The sequence below is a fragment of the Ursus arctos genome, unplaced genomic scaffold (assembly GCF_023065955.2).
Source record: "Ursus arctos isolate Adak ecotype North America unplaced genomic scaffold, UrsArc2.0 scaffold_37, whole genome shotgun sequence".
NCBI lineage: Eukaryota > Metazoa > Chordata > Mammalia > Carnivora > Ursidae > Ursus > Ursus arctos.
The window spans coordinates 12,646,330-12,666,132 of NW_026623053.1; the positions used below are offsets into that span (position 1 = coordinate 12,646,330).

The 19,803-nt window shown below is 35.2% G+C and overlaps 1 protein-coding gene across 13 annotated transcripts in view; it reads right to left on the reverse strand.

Moving 5' to 3' along the window:
* Positions 1-19,803, reverse strand: part of HEATR5A (HEAT repeat containing 5A) — a 106,979-nt gene that overhangs the window by 62,072 nt on the left and 25,104 nt on the right. For all 13 annotated transcript variants that reach the window (XM_048222383.2, XM_026513554.4, XM_044389450.3 and 10 more), the window contains 8 exons: positions 16,512-16,672; positions 15,088-15,343; positions 14,113-14,268; positions 12,500-12,750; positions 10,291-10,402; positions 7,256-7,408; positions 6,235-6,334; positions 988-1,097 (listed from right to left, as the gene is read on the reverse strand). In XM_048222383.2, the coding sequence (XP_048078340.1) occupies positions 988-1,097; positions 6,235-6,334; positions 7,256-7,408; positions 10,291-10,402; positions 12,500-12,750; positions 14,113-14,268; positions 15,088-15,343; positions 16,512-16,672 (1,299 nt within the window). The remainder of the gene's footprint in view (positions 1-987; positions 1,098-6,234; positions 6,335-7,255; positions 7,409-10,290; positions 10,403-12,499; positions 12,751-14,112; positions 14,269-15,087; positions 15,344-16,511; positions 16,673-19,803) is intronic.

Here is a 19,803-nt window from a genome sequence, read left to right on the forward strand (position 1 = left end):
CTCTGTCAAATAAATAAATAAAATCTTGGGGCGCCTGGGTGGCACAGCGGTTAAGCATCTGCCTTTGGCTCAGGGCATGATCCCGGTGTTCCGGGATCGAGCCCCACATCAGGCTCCTCCGCTAAGAGCCTGCTTCTTCCTCTCCCACTCCCCCTGCTTGTGTTCCCTCTCTCGCTGGCTGTCTCTATCTCTGTTGAATAAATAAAATCTTAAAAAAAAAAAAATCTTAAAAAAAAAGTGGATTTGAAGTAGTAATCAATTTAATATGCTTGGCTGAAAACTATTAAGACTAAAAAAATATGAAGTTCCCAATGGAGACCATTTATAACGTTCACGTCTTAAAACAAGCATCTTGAGTAATTCAACAGTAGCAATGTATTTTCTTAAAACTGTGTTTTAAATTTATAAGAAAGTTTCTTTAGGACTAATTTTAAAACAGGGACAAGTTTATTTTACTGATCATAGTATACCAGTAATCTAAGGTCATATTTGAACCCAATAAAGGCAAAACCTACACTCTAAACTTTATAAGATCAATTATACCTTGGTAGTTCAGTATTAAACTTCTGTTTGGGCACAGCAAAGAATGGAACAGTGGAACAGTGGAACAGAATGTGTACAGATCATCAATGTAGAATGAAACTAGGAATGGTCAAATGTCTGATAGACTTATATTATATATTCTGTACCAAACCCTAGAGTAGAATCAAGACCAATCTTTGAAACTCATTCTCTTCTACATGTTGGAACTAGAGACTTTTTTTCCCCAGAGAAGAAAAGAAAGCAAAACGTTAAAAAGTAGGTCTTTAAAAAAATTTACTTTATTTACTGTATAATGGTGAACACAAGGTTAAGACTGAACTCACTAAACCTCCTAGAAATAAGGTACTAAATAAAAGCCATATCATTCCTTCATTCATTTGGGTATTACTTTCCAGGCACCGTCCTAGCCACAAACAGTAAAACATTTTGGTTTAAAGCACATACCTTCATAAATTTCAGGAGGTAATAAAATCAGTAATTCATAAAGCCTTTGTCTATAAACTACTGATGATGTTTTCAAAGTGCTTCCATATGTTTTTAGCACTGAAGAAAGCCTTAAAATAAAAAAAAAGTATGTCTTAAACGTGTAAGTTACATAACATACACTCAATAGATTGACATATAAAACAGCTATACGTATTATTAGTAAACATTAGTGCTCCTTTTATGTTTTTTTTTCCTTTAAAAAAATAATGTGTGATGATAAGTTATAAGAGGTATTGTAAGTGTCACACATGGAAATTATTCTATGTTTTCTATCACATTTCATACAGCAAAACTATATATCCAACTTAGATCTCTAAGGATCAGTATTTTGTCTAAAAACAAACTCTTAAAAAAAAAAACCAAACTCTTACTAAATTTCACAATTTACAACTTGGCATTTGTAAAAAAAAAAAAAAAAGTCTATCATTTGGAAAAGGAATCATATGGAAGGAAATAAACGAACAGGAAACATAAATAATGCAGGTAAAATCCAAGTTTTTGTTTGAAACTTGATCTGGAATGCCATCACCAAATAGGAAAAAAAGCATCAATATATATACAAAGATCATAAAACAAATTCTCTTTTATTCTTTTTAAATTTTTAAAAAGATTTTATTTGTTCATTTGACGAGAGAGCATGAACAGGGGGAGGGGCAGAGGGAGAAGCAGACTCCATGCTGAGCAGGGAGCCTAATGTGGGGCTCGATCCCAGGACCTTGGGATCATGACCCAAGCTGAAGGCAGACGCCTAACTGACTGAGCTACCCAGGCACCCCCAAATTCTCTTTTAATAAAGCATAAGCCAAGCCAATGTTTCCCTAAAAGTTTCAATCACAAAATCTCTTATTTCCTTCACTTTCATGTACTTTTTAATCTTCTGTTCATTACCACTACTGGTATTAAGGCATCATTTTACTGATGGTCACTCGTCTAACAAATATTTATTAAAGGATTATTGCTCTTTGAAAGGTACCATGTTATCAAATGGAGTATGGTCTCCATCTTTTTAGCTACACAGAAATACAATGGAATTACTTTCAGTGAACCACTGGAATAAATCCACTAAATTGTCACAGCATGAGGTTTCCAGGTACTCTAAGAAATTCTGGCTATGTTTATTCATTTGTATTTTCTGGGAAACGAATACTTACTGTTTCTAATTTTAGAAGAAATGAGTTAATTTTTGAGCTGTCACTGTATTTTTAAAAAGTTGGTACCAGTTTATATTGTTCAGTACAGTTAACAACATAAAGAAAACATTTATAAAACCTAGGTAGAATTTTTTAGTTATGGGAGTTAAGAATAGAAAGTAAGATGAATAAAACAAAATAAGAATTTAAGAAAGCATTGCTAGTGGTTTCTGCTTCTATTAGGAGGGTGCATCAGAGTCTCTGAAAGGCCTTCAGCTATAAATGCACTTAGATCCTAGATAAAAGGTAATCTACATTGCTAGGCTTGCAGAAAGGGACTTTTCCAAGGCTACACCTCCATGCCCCTCCAACAAACATAAAAAGCATGAAACAAAGTATGAGCTAAAATTAGAGTACCAACACAAGAATCTGTATTGAGTTTATGCTCATGGCAAGGTAGGGGTGGATAAAATAAAAACCTCTTGAGGGGGTTCCCAGGACCCCAAGTCCTGCAAGAGGCAAAGGCATATCAGATTAAACCCAGATGAAAAGAGAATCCGTGAACTGGAAAAGAGAGCTGAAGAAATAACCCAGAATGCAGCAGAGAAAAAAAAAAAAGAGAGAAAAAATATTAGAAAAAGATGAGGAGACATGGAAGACAAAATGAAAAGATTTAAAATTTGTCTATTTGGAACCCCAAAAGAAAAGTTTAAAAAGAATGGAAAATGACAATATTTGAAGAGATAACAGGCACTTTTTCAGAACTACTAAAAGGCATGAACCAACAAAATACATAACAAATTGGATAAAGAAATCTACAAACTGCCAGTGTAAAACAGAGATTTTAAAATTCCATTAAAAAAAAACAAATATATGCAGTTTATGAGACACACCTAAAAACACAGTGCCATGAAAAGAGACATACCACACATACTAATAATCCATAAATTAGACTTCAATAAAAAAGTATTAAGGATAAAGAGAATTATCTGTATACCATATAATGATAAAAGATTCAATTCATCAGGAGGATAGAATTCTATAATCCTATGTACCCAATTAAATAGTCTCAAAATATGAAAAAGCAAAAATTAATAGAACTACAATAATAAAAAATATTATTATTAATTGAAAAAAAAAGAACTACAGAAAAAAATTATAAACCCTCCATTGCAGTGGAAGAGCTGAACACATCACTTTCAATTACTGATAGCTTAAGTAGATAAAAAATTAGTGACGATAGATGGAACACAGAGCTTTTACCAAAAACACATTTGTTATGGAGCAAGTCCTGACAAATTTAAAAGGACAGGTAATAGGGGTTCCTGGCTGGCTCAGTCAACAGAGCATGCAACTCTTCATCTTGGTGTTGTGAATTTGAGCCCCAAGTTAGATGTAGAGATTGCTTAAATAAATAAACTTAAAAAAAATAAAAATAAAAGTAAAGGTATTATATAAATCATATTCATTAAACACAATGCAATTAAGTTAAAAATCACTAACAAACTATAAACTAAAAACTATTCTATACATGTAGGAATTTATAAACATACTTCTACACAACTCAAATAAATTATGATGAAATTTAAAATACTTAAAACTGAAAAAATGAAAACAATACATAACAATATTTTAGGGATTCAGTAACTAGAGCCTTGGAAGGAAATTTATGGCCTTAGCCTCTATTAGGAGAATTAAGAGAAATACAGTGAGCTTAGTATTCAAACTAAAGGGTTAGAAAAAGATAAGCATTTAAGAGAGCAGAAAGGAATAATAAATACATAATGAAAAAAAATTCAATATAAACTAAGTCATTCTTTGTACAGATTAATAAAATAGATATACTACTAAAGAGATGGATCAGGAAAAACAAAAGGGAAGGCATAATGAAAACTTAATGGGAATGGAGAAAGGGACATTACAGACATAGCAGAGATTAAGAAAAGAGAATACTATGAAGAACATGCCAAAAAATTTGAAGATAAAGATGCACTGTGAAAATCATTAGAAAAAATCTAATTAATAAACAAGCAAAACAAACCCCTAAACCAGACCCCGAATAGTCAGAACAATTAAGGAAATGGAATATGTAGTTTAAAAGAAAAAATTCCCACAACAAAAATACCAGGTCCAATCTATTTTTCAGAACTCTAAAGAAAGACTTTTTTTTTTTTTTTTAAGACTTCACTTATTTATTTGAAAGAGAGAGAGAGGCAGAGAGCACAAGTCGGGGGTGGGAGGGACAAAGGAAGAGGGAGAAGGAGATCCCCCCACTGAGTAGGAAGCCTGATGTGGGGCTCGATCCCAGGACCTTGAGATCATGACCTGAGCTGAAGGCAGATGCTTATGCAACTGAGCCTCCTAGGCATCCCTGAAGAAAGATTTTTATAAACCAAAAGGTAGAAAGTACTAACCAAAAAGTAAAGGATTGATAAATTCGACATTTAAGTTAAGAATGTCTGTTAATTCAAAAAATGATTTTACCTAAAAATAGGTAAAGACATGCATGAATAGGGCATTCCTAGAATGGGAAATACTAATACTAAAAACATAAAATGACAAATAATCAGGAATCAGTATATAAATTAAAATCATGATGAGATACCAATTTATACCTACTGGATGGGCTAGGAATGATGCCTGAGTGTTAGTGAAGAAGTGGATCAAAGGGTACTCATACATACTATTGACAGAAACATATAAGAATTTTGGAAAATATATATTTGGATATTTCAAAGACAGAAGTAGGTAAGTTGCTATATACACACCCAATTAAATACTATATAGCAACCAAACAAATGAAGAAACTTACTCACAGATGAGTAAGTTTACAAACATAATGATGAGTAAAAAAAGTAAGTCTCAGAAACAATATACCATTTGCCTGATCAAAACCAAGCAAAACTAAACAATGCACTATTTAGGGAAACATATACATGTGATGCACTTTTTAAAAATGCAAGGGAATAGCATCCATAAAAATCAGGATTGTGATCACCTCTAGAGAAAAGCAGAAAGAATGGTATTCGACAGGAACTCACAGATAAGTTCAATAGTATTGTTAATGTTCTAATTAAGGGTACCTAAATCTGGTCCACTGCCTGTTCTTGTAAATCGGTTTTACTGGAACATAGCCACATTCACTCATTTACAGATTATCTATGGCTGCTTTTGAGCTACGACAGAGTTGAGTAGATGCAACAGAGACTGTACGGCCTGCAAAGCCTATGATGTTTATAATCTGGCCCTTTATAGCAAACATTTGCCAACCCCTGCTCTAGTTGTACTGGATTCACAGATGTTCATTTTATTATACTTTATAAGTCATATCTTAGATTTATTTTTTTGTAGTACACTAAATTTTATACCATTAAATACTTTTTTAAAAGTATACATTAATTTGGGAATTACAAGTGCTCATGACATATATTGGATTTTCTCTGTTTTCTTGTAAGTCAAAGTTATGAAAAATAAAAACAACAAAAAACTGAAATTGTTAACAAGCATCTGGTTCTCGTGAACACAGAAAAGCCCTAACAAACCAATAAAATGCATACCTGAAAAGGTTAACAGGGTTAATATTTAATTTTTTGGTTAAATTTGACTGTTTGGAAGATACAATATCCACCAAGTAACCTTCCTTCCCTTTTAATATGTATTTTTCTTTCAAGTTACTAGCCTAAAAAAAAAAAAATCATACAACTAAATGTTTGCCTTTGACTGCAAAAGGAAAATCATTCACCAATCACAGAAACTTGGCCTTATTAATGTATTAAATAGATATTACATGATATCATAAGAGGATAAGTAACTGATTGCTATTAAAAATTTTTATCAAATCTAGGGGCGCCTGAGTGGCTCAGTTGTTAAGCATCTGCCTTCGGCTCAGGACATGATCCCAGGGTCCTGGGATCGAGCCCCACATCAGGCTCCCTGCTTGGTGAGCCTGCTTCTCCCTCTTTCTCTGCCTGCCGCTAGCCCCCCTCACTTGTGCTCTCTCTCTCTGTCAAATAAATAAAAATAAAATCAAAACAAAACAAAAATTTTTAATCAAATCTAAATAGCAGATCCTTACTGAGTTAGCAAATCCACAGCACAAGGAAGTGGTGGAAGAAGACGCTGAATTACTTCCTCAGTAAGGAGATCACCGCAGTGGGAAACAAAACTCTTGATAGCTGAAAAATAGAACAGACTTTTACTTGGCAGAATGTAATGAACCATGAAAAACAGCATTTGCATTTTTATTAGAGGAATAAAGAAATGTGCTAAAAACAAAACAAAAAAATCTTGAAACTCTAGCATAAAAAGGAAGCTAATGTCCTTTTACCTGTAAACAAGGTAAAAAAAACAGTTTTTAGAATCACTAAAAGAGACCAACAACCAAGTTAACAAAATGTTGCTTTTCTGGGTTTTACTCAACCCCTGAGCTCAGAAGTAGAAGAATAAATTAGCTTAGAACCTCAAGTTTGCCAGTTCTACACTAATTCTGCAGAACTATGATGACATTTTAGTCAGCACTATTGGGTTCTTACAGATGTTACCTGAAACACATGGGTTTTTATAAGGAGTTATTTCATATGTAGAATAAAATGAATATTTTAAAGTTAGACTGAGTTTCTTTTATTTTTTAAGAGTAAATGCCATGAATATATAAATAAAACCAAAATCAATGTTTCCATGTCTTTCCAGAAATATCACCTTCTTTAGTTCAAATATTCATGGTAGATACTATGTTTTAATGGCTCATGTACTATGGAAGTGTACAACTTTCACATATAAAAAACTAAATGGAAAGCATATTAATCAATGCTAATTAAATCCAAGCCTAATATTTCTAAAAAAAGAATGAATGTTTAAGACAAAGCAATCTTCACAGTTCTCAACTAGATTACATCTAAGAAAACATGCATTATCCTAAGGATCAGAATTCTAAAATTTGGTTTATCACATATCTGTTATAATCACTAATCAATTATGTTCCATTATAAAAATCACCACAAGTAGATATTTTCATCATTAAAGATATAAGTATGGGGAAAGTTATAGAGGGGGAAAAAGTCGAAGAAAAGGGAGAAAAAAGACTAAACTTTACCTACCACAGAGCGCACCAGCTCGTCCTTCCAAGGTTACCTGCCATGTAAATGAATCTCCTCGGCTCTTTTCTGTTTCTAGATCTTTAGGAGACACTGGAAAGACACACTTCCACAACAGCAGAACTCGAGCAAGGTGATGACTGACAACTGCAGGACCTGTAATTTATTCAACTTGTCACTTATAAAAGAACCCAAAACTCTTTTGTTTTATTTTATTTTATTATTATTTTTAAAGATTTTATTTATTTATTAACAGAGAGAGAGACAGCCAGTGAGAGAGGGAACACAGGCAGGGGGAGTGGGAGAGGAAGAAGCAGGCTCCCAGTGGAGGTGCCCGATGTGGGGCTCGATCCCAGGACTCTGGGATCACGCCCTGAGCTGAAGGCAGACGCTTAACGACTGAGCCACCCAGGTGCCCCGAACCCAAAACTCTTTTAAAACTCAATAAGCAGGAACTTCCCTCCTAACATAAACATATTTTAATCCACTACTGCAATGTGTCCTTTTTCTTACTTTCTGTTTCCAACAAATGTACCGCTACTGAGTGAATTGTTATGTGAAGGCACTGTGGAGTACAGAGAGGAAAAACAAGAACAGTAAAGAGCTCTAGGGTCAGCTCTTCCACTAGGGTTGTGACCTGGAGATGCAGTTTCTCTTATCTATAAAACGAAGCTAGCACCACCGGCATTTCTTGTCTCCAACGGTTTGTCAGGTCCAAATGATAGTGTATACTTTACAGTACCTGAAAAACTGTATCATGTAAATTCAAGGTACTACTGTTTTGGTAACAAATATCACTGTATACTGAAAGTAATGTTAATTTTTTTAAAAGATTTTATTTATTTATTTGCCAGAAAGAGACAGCGAGAGAGGAACACAAGCAGGGGTAGTGGGAGAGTTCTGGAGAAGCAGGCTCCCTGCTGGGCAGGGAGCCCGATATGGGGCTCAATCTCAGGACCCTACGATCATGACCTGAGCTGAAGGCAGATGCTTAACCAATTGAGCCAGCCAGGTGCCATGAAAGTAATGTTAATTTTTGACAGCAACTTGCTCCAGGCCAAAATGCTGAAAATGCAAAAAAGCCGTTAAAACTCCAAGGCAAAAATTAATGAAGCACTCATATTGTCATCTACGTATTATTTCCCATAAAAAAGAATCAGGACTCCTTGGAAAATGACTGGTTTCAAGCCTGGGGAAGAAAAGGTAATGTAAAAGCTGGGATATCTTATCATGCCTAAAGTAAACATGTTATTAAAGAATACTAGGTTCATGTTAAAAGGACATATGGGCTAGCATTAAGGGGCTTCCACTGATGACACAACTTGAGGATCAAAGAATAATGACTGCAACGGACTGTAACACATAAATATATAAAAATCTATGAGTTCGTAATGACAGTTAAGAGCAAAAACCTCAATGATACCCTTTGAAAGTTGCTAGGTTACTAGCAACATATTCTAAAATTTGATAATAAAGGGAAATAGTAATGCATAAAACAAAAGGATAAAGGCCAAGAAGACAGAGTAATTAAAAACATTATTTTTTTTAAAGATTTTATTTATTTGAGAGAGAGAGAGAAAGAGAGAAAACACAGCAGAAGGAGAAGGAGGCCTCCCCACTGAGCAGGGAGCCTGATGCAGGGCTTGATCCCAGGACCCCAGGATCATAACCTGAGCCGAAACCAAGAGTCAGACGTTTAACTGACTGAGCCACCCAGTTGCCCCAAAACATTATTTTAAAATTTTAATCCTTTTTTGTATGTTGATTATGAATATACAATAAAATATGATGTAATAATCTTTAAAAATTTTTTTTTTATTTATTTGAGAGAGAGCTTCTGCATGAGTGGGGGGTGGGGCAGAGGGAGAAGTGGACTCCCAGTGAGGGGGGAGCCTCATGCAGGGCTCAATCCCAGGACCTTGAAATTATGATCTGAGCCAAAGTCAGACACTTAACCCACTGAGCCACCCAGGCGCCCCAAATCTCTTTCTTTAAAAGAGAAGGGATTTCTTATAGTCTTCTTCTGATGGAATTACTTTGCGCTGAAAATTTTTATTCTTTGAAATACTGCATTTATTAAGTAGTTTATTTTCTCCTTTAATTAACCAAGATCATTAATATGGCAGGCATGAAACACCCAGCCACAAGTAAATAAAGGCTTGACCATATTATTCCCATCACTTTGTGAAATGATAACCTATGCCATGGTCCAAATTTTTAACCATTAAAAATGTGAAAACTCTTCTTAGCTCACAGGCTGTATAAAACAGTTGGCAAGCCAAATTTGGCCCAAAGGCTGAACCCTGATATAATCCAATAAACCTCTTTAATCATCTCAAGAACATTATTTAAAGTGGTTCTTCATTTATGATTGTTTATTTTAAATTAAGCTCCTTTTAGATCAAATTACTTCAGAGGTGTCAAAATGATTTACTGGTTAAATCCAGCCATTTTTATATCTTGGCAATAAATGATATGATTATAAAATAGATTTAAAATATAACTTTAATAAAGTAATAAAATTCAGTTTCAAAGTTATAGAATATAAATACAATAGTCATGACCGTAAAATAATTGCTGATTTTTAATAAACATAATTTAGTGAGCCCTATGCTTTTCAACTACCTTATTGGCATTATCAATTCTCAAAACAGTTATAGAATTGGAGTCACAAGCTATTGTATGTTCTCCTGCCCAACCTTACATTGTGGGAATTTTCCTGAAGATGGATGTGAATGATTTTTGGAAAAGTCAGAGTCATTCAGAGTTAAACCTGAAAGGTGATCAAATTGACCTATCCTACCTAAGGCTCATAAATTGATTTTGGAGAGAATTTCAAATAAGGAGATCTGAAAACATTTTGAGAAATGGAGTAAGTATATGGCTTCCTAAGGTGACTGCTAGAAAAAAATGTTTGTGTAGATAGTTAAATTCTGGTACAAATTAAAAATTATTCTCCTCAAATCATACATTATTCTACATTCAGAAAACACAAAGTACTTCATAGTCATGTAAACCTTCCACAAGACTATTATTACCTAATGTCATCAGAGCAGCAATCAACAACCATCCAGCTTGTGTGCGCTGAGCTGAAAGACGACTGTTTTGTACAGCTGAACACAGCAAATCCTCCGCTAATGTCATAATTATCTATTTACATACGGAAGAATAAGGTAAAGAAGCATATCAATTTATAGGTTACAGGACAAAAGACAACAACTAATAATCTCCTGAAAAATGAACTCTTACATATGACAAATGTAAGTGATAGAGGACTGTCATTCATGTAGACTACACCATAAGACAACATCATAGAGAAAACTATAAAAAAAAGTTAAGTTTCAAGGTTAAATACTGGCATATTAGGTTGTACACAGCACCCCTGTAATTCTTTGTAGAACACATATGATGACATGGTACAACTGTTCAAGTCAAGGTGTGCAGAATTTGAATTTACTTTTAGTTTTAAGCATTACCTTAAATCTGTAATTACCAGAGAAAGTTTCCTTATAGGAATCTCCCTTTTTAAAAATTTGCATACCATTTTGATACCTGAGTGTCTGATAATCTTTCTAGAGGCAGTATACTACCTAATAGTCTTACAGTGAAGTGAGTTTCACAATAGAGTGGGATTCATAAAAGTATTATATTTTAAAAGTCTATAAAATAGGCAAAACAAAAGAGGAAAAAACAGATTATTTCATACACTATGGATAATGCATGCTTATACAGTACAGAGGCCAAGAAGCATCTATTATGTCTGAGAAAACATCTCTGTCACCAAACACCTCTAGAAAAACAGCAAGTATTGTAAGTTGGCATATAAATTTTCTAAACAGAAAGGCTAGTGTATTTTAAAACAACCAACCAACTTACTACTAACTTAGGACTACCTGAAGCCAATATAATCAATAGATAACACTCAATAAAAACAAGGATAAAATATACCAATCCTTTCTGCCTAATTAGTAAGATCTGAGGATATTAAATTTAATTAAATACATGCAATGGCAATTCTTCACTTAGAAACATACGACAGAATATGTTAGTTGCCAGTCATCTTACTCAAGTGACACTGGCAATACTCAAAATAGTTTTAGAACTTCTGAAGTAATGGTACGTTCTTCTGCAAAGGCTAAACAGCACATATACTGTAATACTAACAATGATACAGGAATGACAATGAGAAAGCAAGGAACAGTGATTTATTTCTTAAGAAGTATGTATATGGGGCGCCTGGGTGGCTCAGTCTGTTAAGCACCCTCACTTGCTCTCTCTCAAATAAATAAGTAAAACCTTAAAAAAAAGAGTACTTATATGTGTGTAACGCCTCGGTTACAAAGGCTTTCACTGTCAAACAACATTCTCTTGATAACTCACAATTCCCAGTTATTCAATCCACTGTTGCCGTTAATTTTTTTTTTTTTTTTTTTATGTACACATTATCCCACTTTGGTCAGTGGGAGCCCCTTAAGTTACTTTCTGTGTCCTTTTAAAATGAACACAGTAGTCATTGATGACTTCCTTGTTCTCTGGCAAGACAAGATATTTCGGGTTTATTCTGTTCCTTTCCTGCCCCAAGTCTGGAACCAGCCATTCCTTCATGGAGCCCTGATTTCCTTTTGCTAGAATGGTGTTTAGAGCCATAATCTGGGCACTAGGGCTTTTCCTTGCTACAAGGCTGTCACTGCTTTAGGTCTTGTCACTGGACAGAGTGAGGATTTAAGCATTTCTGGAAAAAAAAAAATCAGTTCATAGTGATATTTTCCATTCAAATTTAACATATGGGACTTTTACTTAACTTTTTTGATTTTACAGCTACAGCTCTTTGCAGCTCTGTCCTCTACAATGCTATTTTATTTTTTTATAATGCAATAATATTTTATTTTTATTTATTAATTTATTCATTTTAAAAAAGTAATCTCTACACCCAATGTGGGCTCAAACTCATAACCCTGAGATCAAGAGTTGCATGCTCTTCCAACTGAGCCAGCCAGGCACCCCTGCAATGCAATTTTAAATGTACCTCTACGGCACAGATCCCCATTTAAGTGTGGATAAGGCATTTTTAACTATTCCTTTGTTTTTCACAGCAATTATTTGATAATATTTAAAAATTAAGTAATAAAGGTGATTTCTCAGAAAGTTCTTCTGCATGGCTTTGACTGAGTGATAAACACGGAGACGATGATGTTTTTAGAAAAAACTTGAAATGTCATTATCATATGTGAAGAATGAAATCATTACCTTGCCCTTTCCATGAGGAATTCCTAAAGGACAATGTTTGACTGCTCCCAACAAAGCTGCCACAGCAAAACTAAAGCCAGTCACTGCTTCAGATGAAGACTTAAGTACAGTAAGCCGTTCCAGGCAACGGTCTAAAAGAGGTGTTAGGTAAGAAGGTAATGCCACAGCAATGCAGTGTAAACACCAAGCTGCTGCTAGTCGAACAGAAATGCTAGGATGCAGAATAACTGAAATGACACTGTCAAGAATGCCTGGAAGGACAGAAAAAAAAGACTTAGCTCTACAGATAAACTCACTCGGCCATAAAGCACAAGTCAAAAGTATAAGCAGCCACATGGATATAAAATATATTATCTTTATCAAAAGCCAAATCTAATAGAAAAAAGATTTAAAAAGATACATAATTATAAATGATTTTTTTTTTTTTTAAAGTAGGCTCCACACCCAGTGTGGAGCCCAACATGGAGCTTGAACTCAGGACCCTGAGATCAAGACCTGAGCCCAAATCAAGAGTAACCCAGGTGCCCTTAAATGATTTTTATATACAAGAATTACTTCTAATATGCAAACTGGTTTAAATTAATACACAAAAGAAAAATTTTATTTCCTTGGTATTCATTTGGTATTAGGATTTAAAAATCATCAGTATATAACAAAAACACCTTAAAAAGAAATGTCACACTATGCTCCATCCTCCTCTTTCTAAAAAACCTCTTTTGGCACATTTATCTAAATAATTAGTATGCTTCCTATGTACCATATCACTCTTACCTGAGAACAAAATGTTGAACAAAACTGAGGCTTTGCTAGGTCCTCAATGGGCTACTAACCAATTATGAAGACAGTGGAGTACCACTATCAGTAAGAATAAAAGTCTATATTTGCTGTAATTCAACATACAACTTCATCAAAACATGTAACAGTTCATGTTGACTGCTAAATCATATGGGGTGAAGAGCTTACATACCAAATATAATGTAAGCTTTGGTCAGCAGGAAACACATACCACAGTTAAAGGACAAAAGTCATCAAAACTGATTTTTTAAAATGATTAAATAAAACACACATATTGTGTGATTCCACTTATATGAAATGTCCATAAGAGGCAAATCCATTGAGACAGGAAATATATTAGTACTTATCAGGGCCTGGGGTAAGGGGAAATGGGGAGGGTGAACTTCTTGGTATGTGAATTATCTCTCAAAGTGATTAATTTTCCAAGAGAAAGAAAATGGAGACTGCTTGAAAGGCTCTTGGAGGAAGTGAATTACTTGTATCATATAGAAATTAATACTTTCACTGCAGATGAGAGACAAGATTTCACGTTTGCTTTTTTTTTTTCCCCCATGTTATCTTAAGTATTTTCAGAAAGGGAGGACTAGAGGGTGACTTAGCGAATAACCTTTAATTATAAAAGAAAAAACTCAAATATATACATATTCTTAATACCTTAATAATCTTGATTATATATATTTCATAAAAAATCTCTAACAAATCTATAGTGGAATCTATAACAAATGAGTTCTATGAGAAAGACTTGTTTCCTCAGAAAAAAGTTACCTAGAATAAAAGTAAAAACAAGGTATTCAGACAAGTTGCCAAACAACAGATACCTGCACTTGAATCCTGCAGTAAAGGTGCAGCTGTGGTTCCAAGACTGTATATGAGATTTCCAAGTTCTTGTAAAGCACACACCAGCATATGCTGGCTGGCTGTGACATCTGTGGAGCCAACCCGGGTTTCCACATTACCGTCACTCATCACAGCATCTGATAGAAGTGTAAAATTAACTATTCGTCAATGTTTTATTAAAATATATTATAGAGTGTGGGTGTTAGGAGCAGAAATATAAAGGCAAAAATTAAAACCTCCTCTCTCTATACATGAAACTCTTAAGGCAGTTAACTGAAATACTACAATGGGGACTTGTATCAATTGAGAAAGAACTGAACTAATATAACCAATTTAGTCAAAGCAACCGGACCATCGATACCTTAGTTACTATTACAAGTGGCACTGAAAGGGAGAATACATAGAAAACTAAAAAATATTCCAATTTTATTGGTATACAAGATAAACAGAGTGGACTTAAAATAGTGCAGGAACTGGGATGAACTGTTTTTTCTTCTTTTTTTTTAAGGGGAGGAGAGGCAGAGGGAGAGGGAGAGAGAGAATCTTAAGCAGGCTCCGTACCCAGCCCGGTGAGGAGCCTGATGTGGGGCTTGATCTCACAACCCTGAGATCATGACCTGGGCCGAAATCAAGAGTCGGATGCTTAACTGGCTGTGCCACCCAGGTGCCCCTGAGATTAAATGATTGTTTTGAAAACACTGTATCAACCTCTAGAAGAAGGTAATGAATTCTAAGGAATTATCATTACCAGCCTTTAAGACTTGTATATATATACACGATAGTTATATGTTAGATAGTTTATGTCTCATCTATATATCGATAACTTTACCCTAAAACAACTGACATCTATTACAAGTATTTTTTTGTATTAATATAGTAATATATACCAGTCTAGCTTTTCCAAAAGGACAATTCCTTCAGCACTGTTAAAATAGACTGTCTTAGTAGATCCATACCCACAACTTTCTTTAACTTCCAGATAGCCTGGCAAATATCCTTGGCAGCAGCAATTTGAGCCTTTTCTCCAAGAAGACTTCCTATAGTAGCTCGAAGGATAAATGAAACACAACGGCGACCACAGACAGCATCAGTCTGAGTTTGGGTGGCTTTAGGGTGCGACTGTGACACAAGGCTTAGAATATGAGAAAGAAAGGCAGCAAAATTTTTCTCTAGCCATGTTCCTCCTAATGTTGAAACAAATACCACATAAGCCTAAAAAAGAAAAGAGTTTTATCTTCAAAATGTAGTAATTTCAATTCTGTATTAATATTTTCCCTTCCACAACATATATAAAATTTGCTTCTTTTTATTCATTCCTCATTTACAGCTGCTTTAGCTATATAAATGTAATGATACTCTTCTGTCTGTATTAAACCCAAACTGAAGTACACAGTCTTTCAACTGGGATTGCATTTGTGCTGCACTTTTATTTTGGTCAGACTGTACCAAGTTCCAGGATAATCAGCATAGCCAGCTAATGCGGAGACTGTGTCTATGGCTGCTCCAGACAAAGGATTCAAGCTCTTTAATATTCTGAACAAGAAAACCCAAATCGAACATGAACACACTGTAGGAATTAAATATGTCCCAACACCATAACTCTAAGGGAATTTAGTTCTAGAAATGTGAAAAAGGAAACTTTTTCACTGCTCTTTATTTTCATGAATGTTAATGGTTGGTCTCACTTCAGAGATACAAAGATAGTAGTTTCCTCATGTAATCTGTTCTTTTAGAAATACAGTTTACGAGTACACTGGGACAGCTTACATTTTCAAGAAATTTAATATCTGTACCTTGTATAAAACATTTTGAGGACATATGTGAATTTTAAAAAATATACATTTGCTTTGAACCACAATGGCATTTAGAAAACAATACAGAGACCTCTGTGTTGTTTTATTCTAAGATACTTTTCCTAGGTTTAGCTTAGATTATATGCTATCATCTTTACTTAGGAGTTGAAACCATATAAGATGGAAAGACAATGTTTCCCAAACTGAATAATATGTACCTAATATGTACCTGAAATCTGAACTGTACAAGCACACAAAATCACAATGAAAAACATGTTAAACTGTAAGACACATGAAATCACAAGGCTTAGAAACAAACGTTTGTATTTCAAAGGAAATAAACAAAAATTTCCCATTATGAGAAACTTAAAATACAATGTGAATAATAGCCTATTTCATTGGCTTTTAGGTAACTAAGGTTCTCTTTCTTGTAATCTAGCTTTCAAAGAATGGCCTTATCATCTGTTTCATAAATGAGAGAAGAGATGGCCCTGCAGAGTTTCACTTATGCTCAGAGTATTCAGATACTAAAATTCTCATCATAGGCCAGTGAGCATTACATGTAGATACTCATTTGTGACTCTAACCTGAGTAACTCCAACTCGAACATCCCTACTGACTGAACTGGTTCCTTTCAGCATATCTCCACTGGCTCGAAGAAATCCTGAACTCCCACGTAGAAACCCTGTTCCTAGTAATTCCAGAACTTCCTCCAGAGATACTCTGCGAGTGCTTTGACGTGAGACTGCTATAACAAAGAACAAAACAAAACATGTGATTCGTACTTTACAGACTAAAATTTTAATGCATGACCTTGATTTGCATGATCTTGGTAAGCACGTTAATAGAAACAAAAATAAACTAAAAATCCAAACAAAAATGCAAAACTGACAGGACATTACACATGTTAACATACAAAAAGTTATGCAAGGGTTCAGAGGTCAAATCTAAGGGACTCTGAAGTTTCATGTCAATGACATGTTAAAGACTAAGCTACTTTGGGATTATGCCCTATTGCCCTCTTTTTTTCTTTTTTTTAAGATTTTACTTATTTATTTGACAGAGAGAGCACAAGCAGGGGGAGCGGCAGGCAGAGGGAAAGGGAAAAGCAGGCTTCCCACTGAGCAGGGAGCCCGATGCAGGGCTCCACCCTAGGACCCCAGGATTATGACCTGGGCCAAAGGCACATGCTAAACCAACTGAGCCACCCAGGCACCCCTACTGCCCTCTTTTCCACAAAGAAGTTAGAAAGCTAACCTTTTTTTTTTTTAATTTTTAAATTTTTTTGGTTTATTTATTTGAGAGAGAGAGAGCACGAGCTGGGGGAGGAACAGAGAGAGGGAAGCAGACTCTCCAGGACTCTGAGATCAGGACCTGAACTAAAGGCAGACGCTTACCAACTGAGCCACCCAGGAAACCCCAGGCTAATTGTTTTCTAAAACAAAAAACATTAACTGCCCTTGCTCTCCACAAATAAAAAGCTTATAGCTTTAAAACTTTAAAATGCTTAAAAAATTCTTTTTAAATACTAAAAATGCCAAAATCATAATTTTATATTTCCAAATGTTCTACAACTCTTTTTTTTTTTTTTAAGATTTTATTTTTATTTATTCGACAGAGATAGAGACAGCCAGCGAGAGAGGGAATACAAGCAGGAGGAGTGGGAGAGGAAGAAGCAGGCTCATAGCGGAGGAGCCTGATGTGGGGCTCGATCCCGGAACGCCGGGATCACGCCCTGAGCCGAAGGCAGGCGCTTAACCGCTGTGCCACCCAGGCGCCCCCCAAACGTTCTACAACTCTTAATGAAACTCATATAAAGTAATCACCATGTCCTATTTTTAAAAATTCTCAAATGCAGGTATAACTTTTGTTATATCCTCAATCTCTGAAGAAATCAAAGCAAAATATTACTAAACTGATCAGTTGGCCCTTAGGCTACAATAATCAAGAGATTAGTTAGGGCAAATGTTTGTCTTCAAGTTTGTTTTGCAGTTTGACACAGCTGAGTTTCTCCCTGTGATTATCTAGGGAACAAGATCTCTTACACACACACACACACACACACACACACACACACACACACTAATTTTCTCCCTTCATTCTTCTGAATAACGACGGTCATGAGCTCTGACCCTCATTATTGGTTCAAATCATACACAATAGAGAAATAAACTTCCATTAATCAAAATTATGAGCAAAAAATCTACTCCTTAGGAGCAGGAAATAACCATCTGAAACAAATGAAAATCTATGTTGGCATTTGGGAGAAAAACATTAGTGAACACTATAAAATCCATACCCTCATGAATCATAAATTCTAGGAAAGAAAGAATAATAAACATAATAAATGACTAAGTATACAGTATGCTAGACAATAATTAAAGCCACACAAAAAATAGAGCAGCTCAAGCTCAAGATTACTGGGGGAGGTGTTTGTGATTTTAAATAGGGTAGTCAAGGTAGGATCATTGGAAAGATGACATCTGAACATAGTCTGAGAACAGTGAGGGAATCAGGCACGCAGGCACTGGAGAAAAAGTGGTCTAGGCAGAGGAAACAGCCAGGGCAAAAAGGCCTGGAGGAACGATATGATGCCTACTGGATTCAAGCAGAGGTATGTGAGCAGAGCAATGGAGGAATCTAGTAGGGGACAGGCCAGAGTGTAAGGATGGGGAAGGAGAAGGCACTGGTCTTTGTAGATCATTATAGTAAGGATGTAAGTGAAGTAAGGCACCAATGAAGGACCCTGAGCACAGGACTGATACATAATCTGGGCGGAGGGAAGACTGTAGAAAGGGGCACAAGGAGAAGTAGAGAAACCCATCAGAAGCAATTTAGTAATTCAAGCAAGAGATGATGGTAGCTTAGATCAAGGTGGCTGCAGAAGAGTGGAATCTGGATAAACATGTATTTTTAAGTTTTTATTTGAAAAATTTTCAAAATTACGTTACAGAAAGAGCTGCAAGAATAGTAAAATAAACTCCCATGGACCCTTCACCTAGACTTACCATGTTCTCCTTATCACTTTTTCATTTTTGAAGAGTTTGTGTATGGCTAGTTGTTTTATACAACAGCACTCAATTTGAGTTTGTCTAGTATTTCCTCAGAATTTTTGGCAGGAGAACTGTGTAAGTAATGCTATAAGCATTACTCAATGCATGACATCAGAATGCACTGTTAGGCTTGGGGTCAGCCTGTCCCTACGATAGTGCTGTGATCTTTGAACACTTGAATAAAGTTTGTCTGCCAGGTTTGTCCACTGTAAAATATCAACTTTCCTTTTGTAATTACTATGCAACCTGTGTGGTGATACTTTAAGACAGTATAAATATGCTATAACCCATCAAACTTTCATCCAACAATGCACTGAAGATTCTTACATGCATAAATTATTACTATGATTGCAAGAAGGTTATTATCTAACAATCATTCCTTCTATATTTATTAGTTGGCATTCTGTAAAAAAGAGCTTTCCCTTCTCCTTTATTTACTTATTTTCTGTATGTACTCAGATTTCTTTTTTATTTAATAGATTATAATCCATTTCTGTCATTATTAATTTTGCTTCTAATACTGTCCTGGATTTGACCAGTGGAATTATCTTCAAAAAGCTGGCCAGTGGGAGCACCTAATTTATTGACATAACAGTATGTTCCAAGGCCATCTTCAGACATTTCCTTCACCAACCCCACAATTAGCCAATTATCCAAGAGGCCCGGATTCTGGTATGTTTTAAGATGGTCCAGTAGAGAAGCTATTGAGTGTGAGAGATAGGAATCATAGGTGACTTTACAAATTTTGATTTGAACACCTGGTAGGACAGAGTTGGCATCAAGTGAGATTAGCAAGCCTGCAAGTAGAACAGGTGTGTGTATGTTC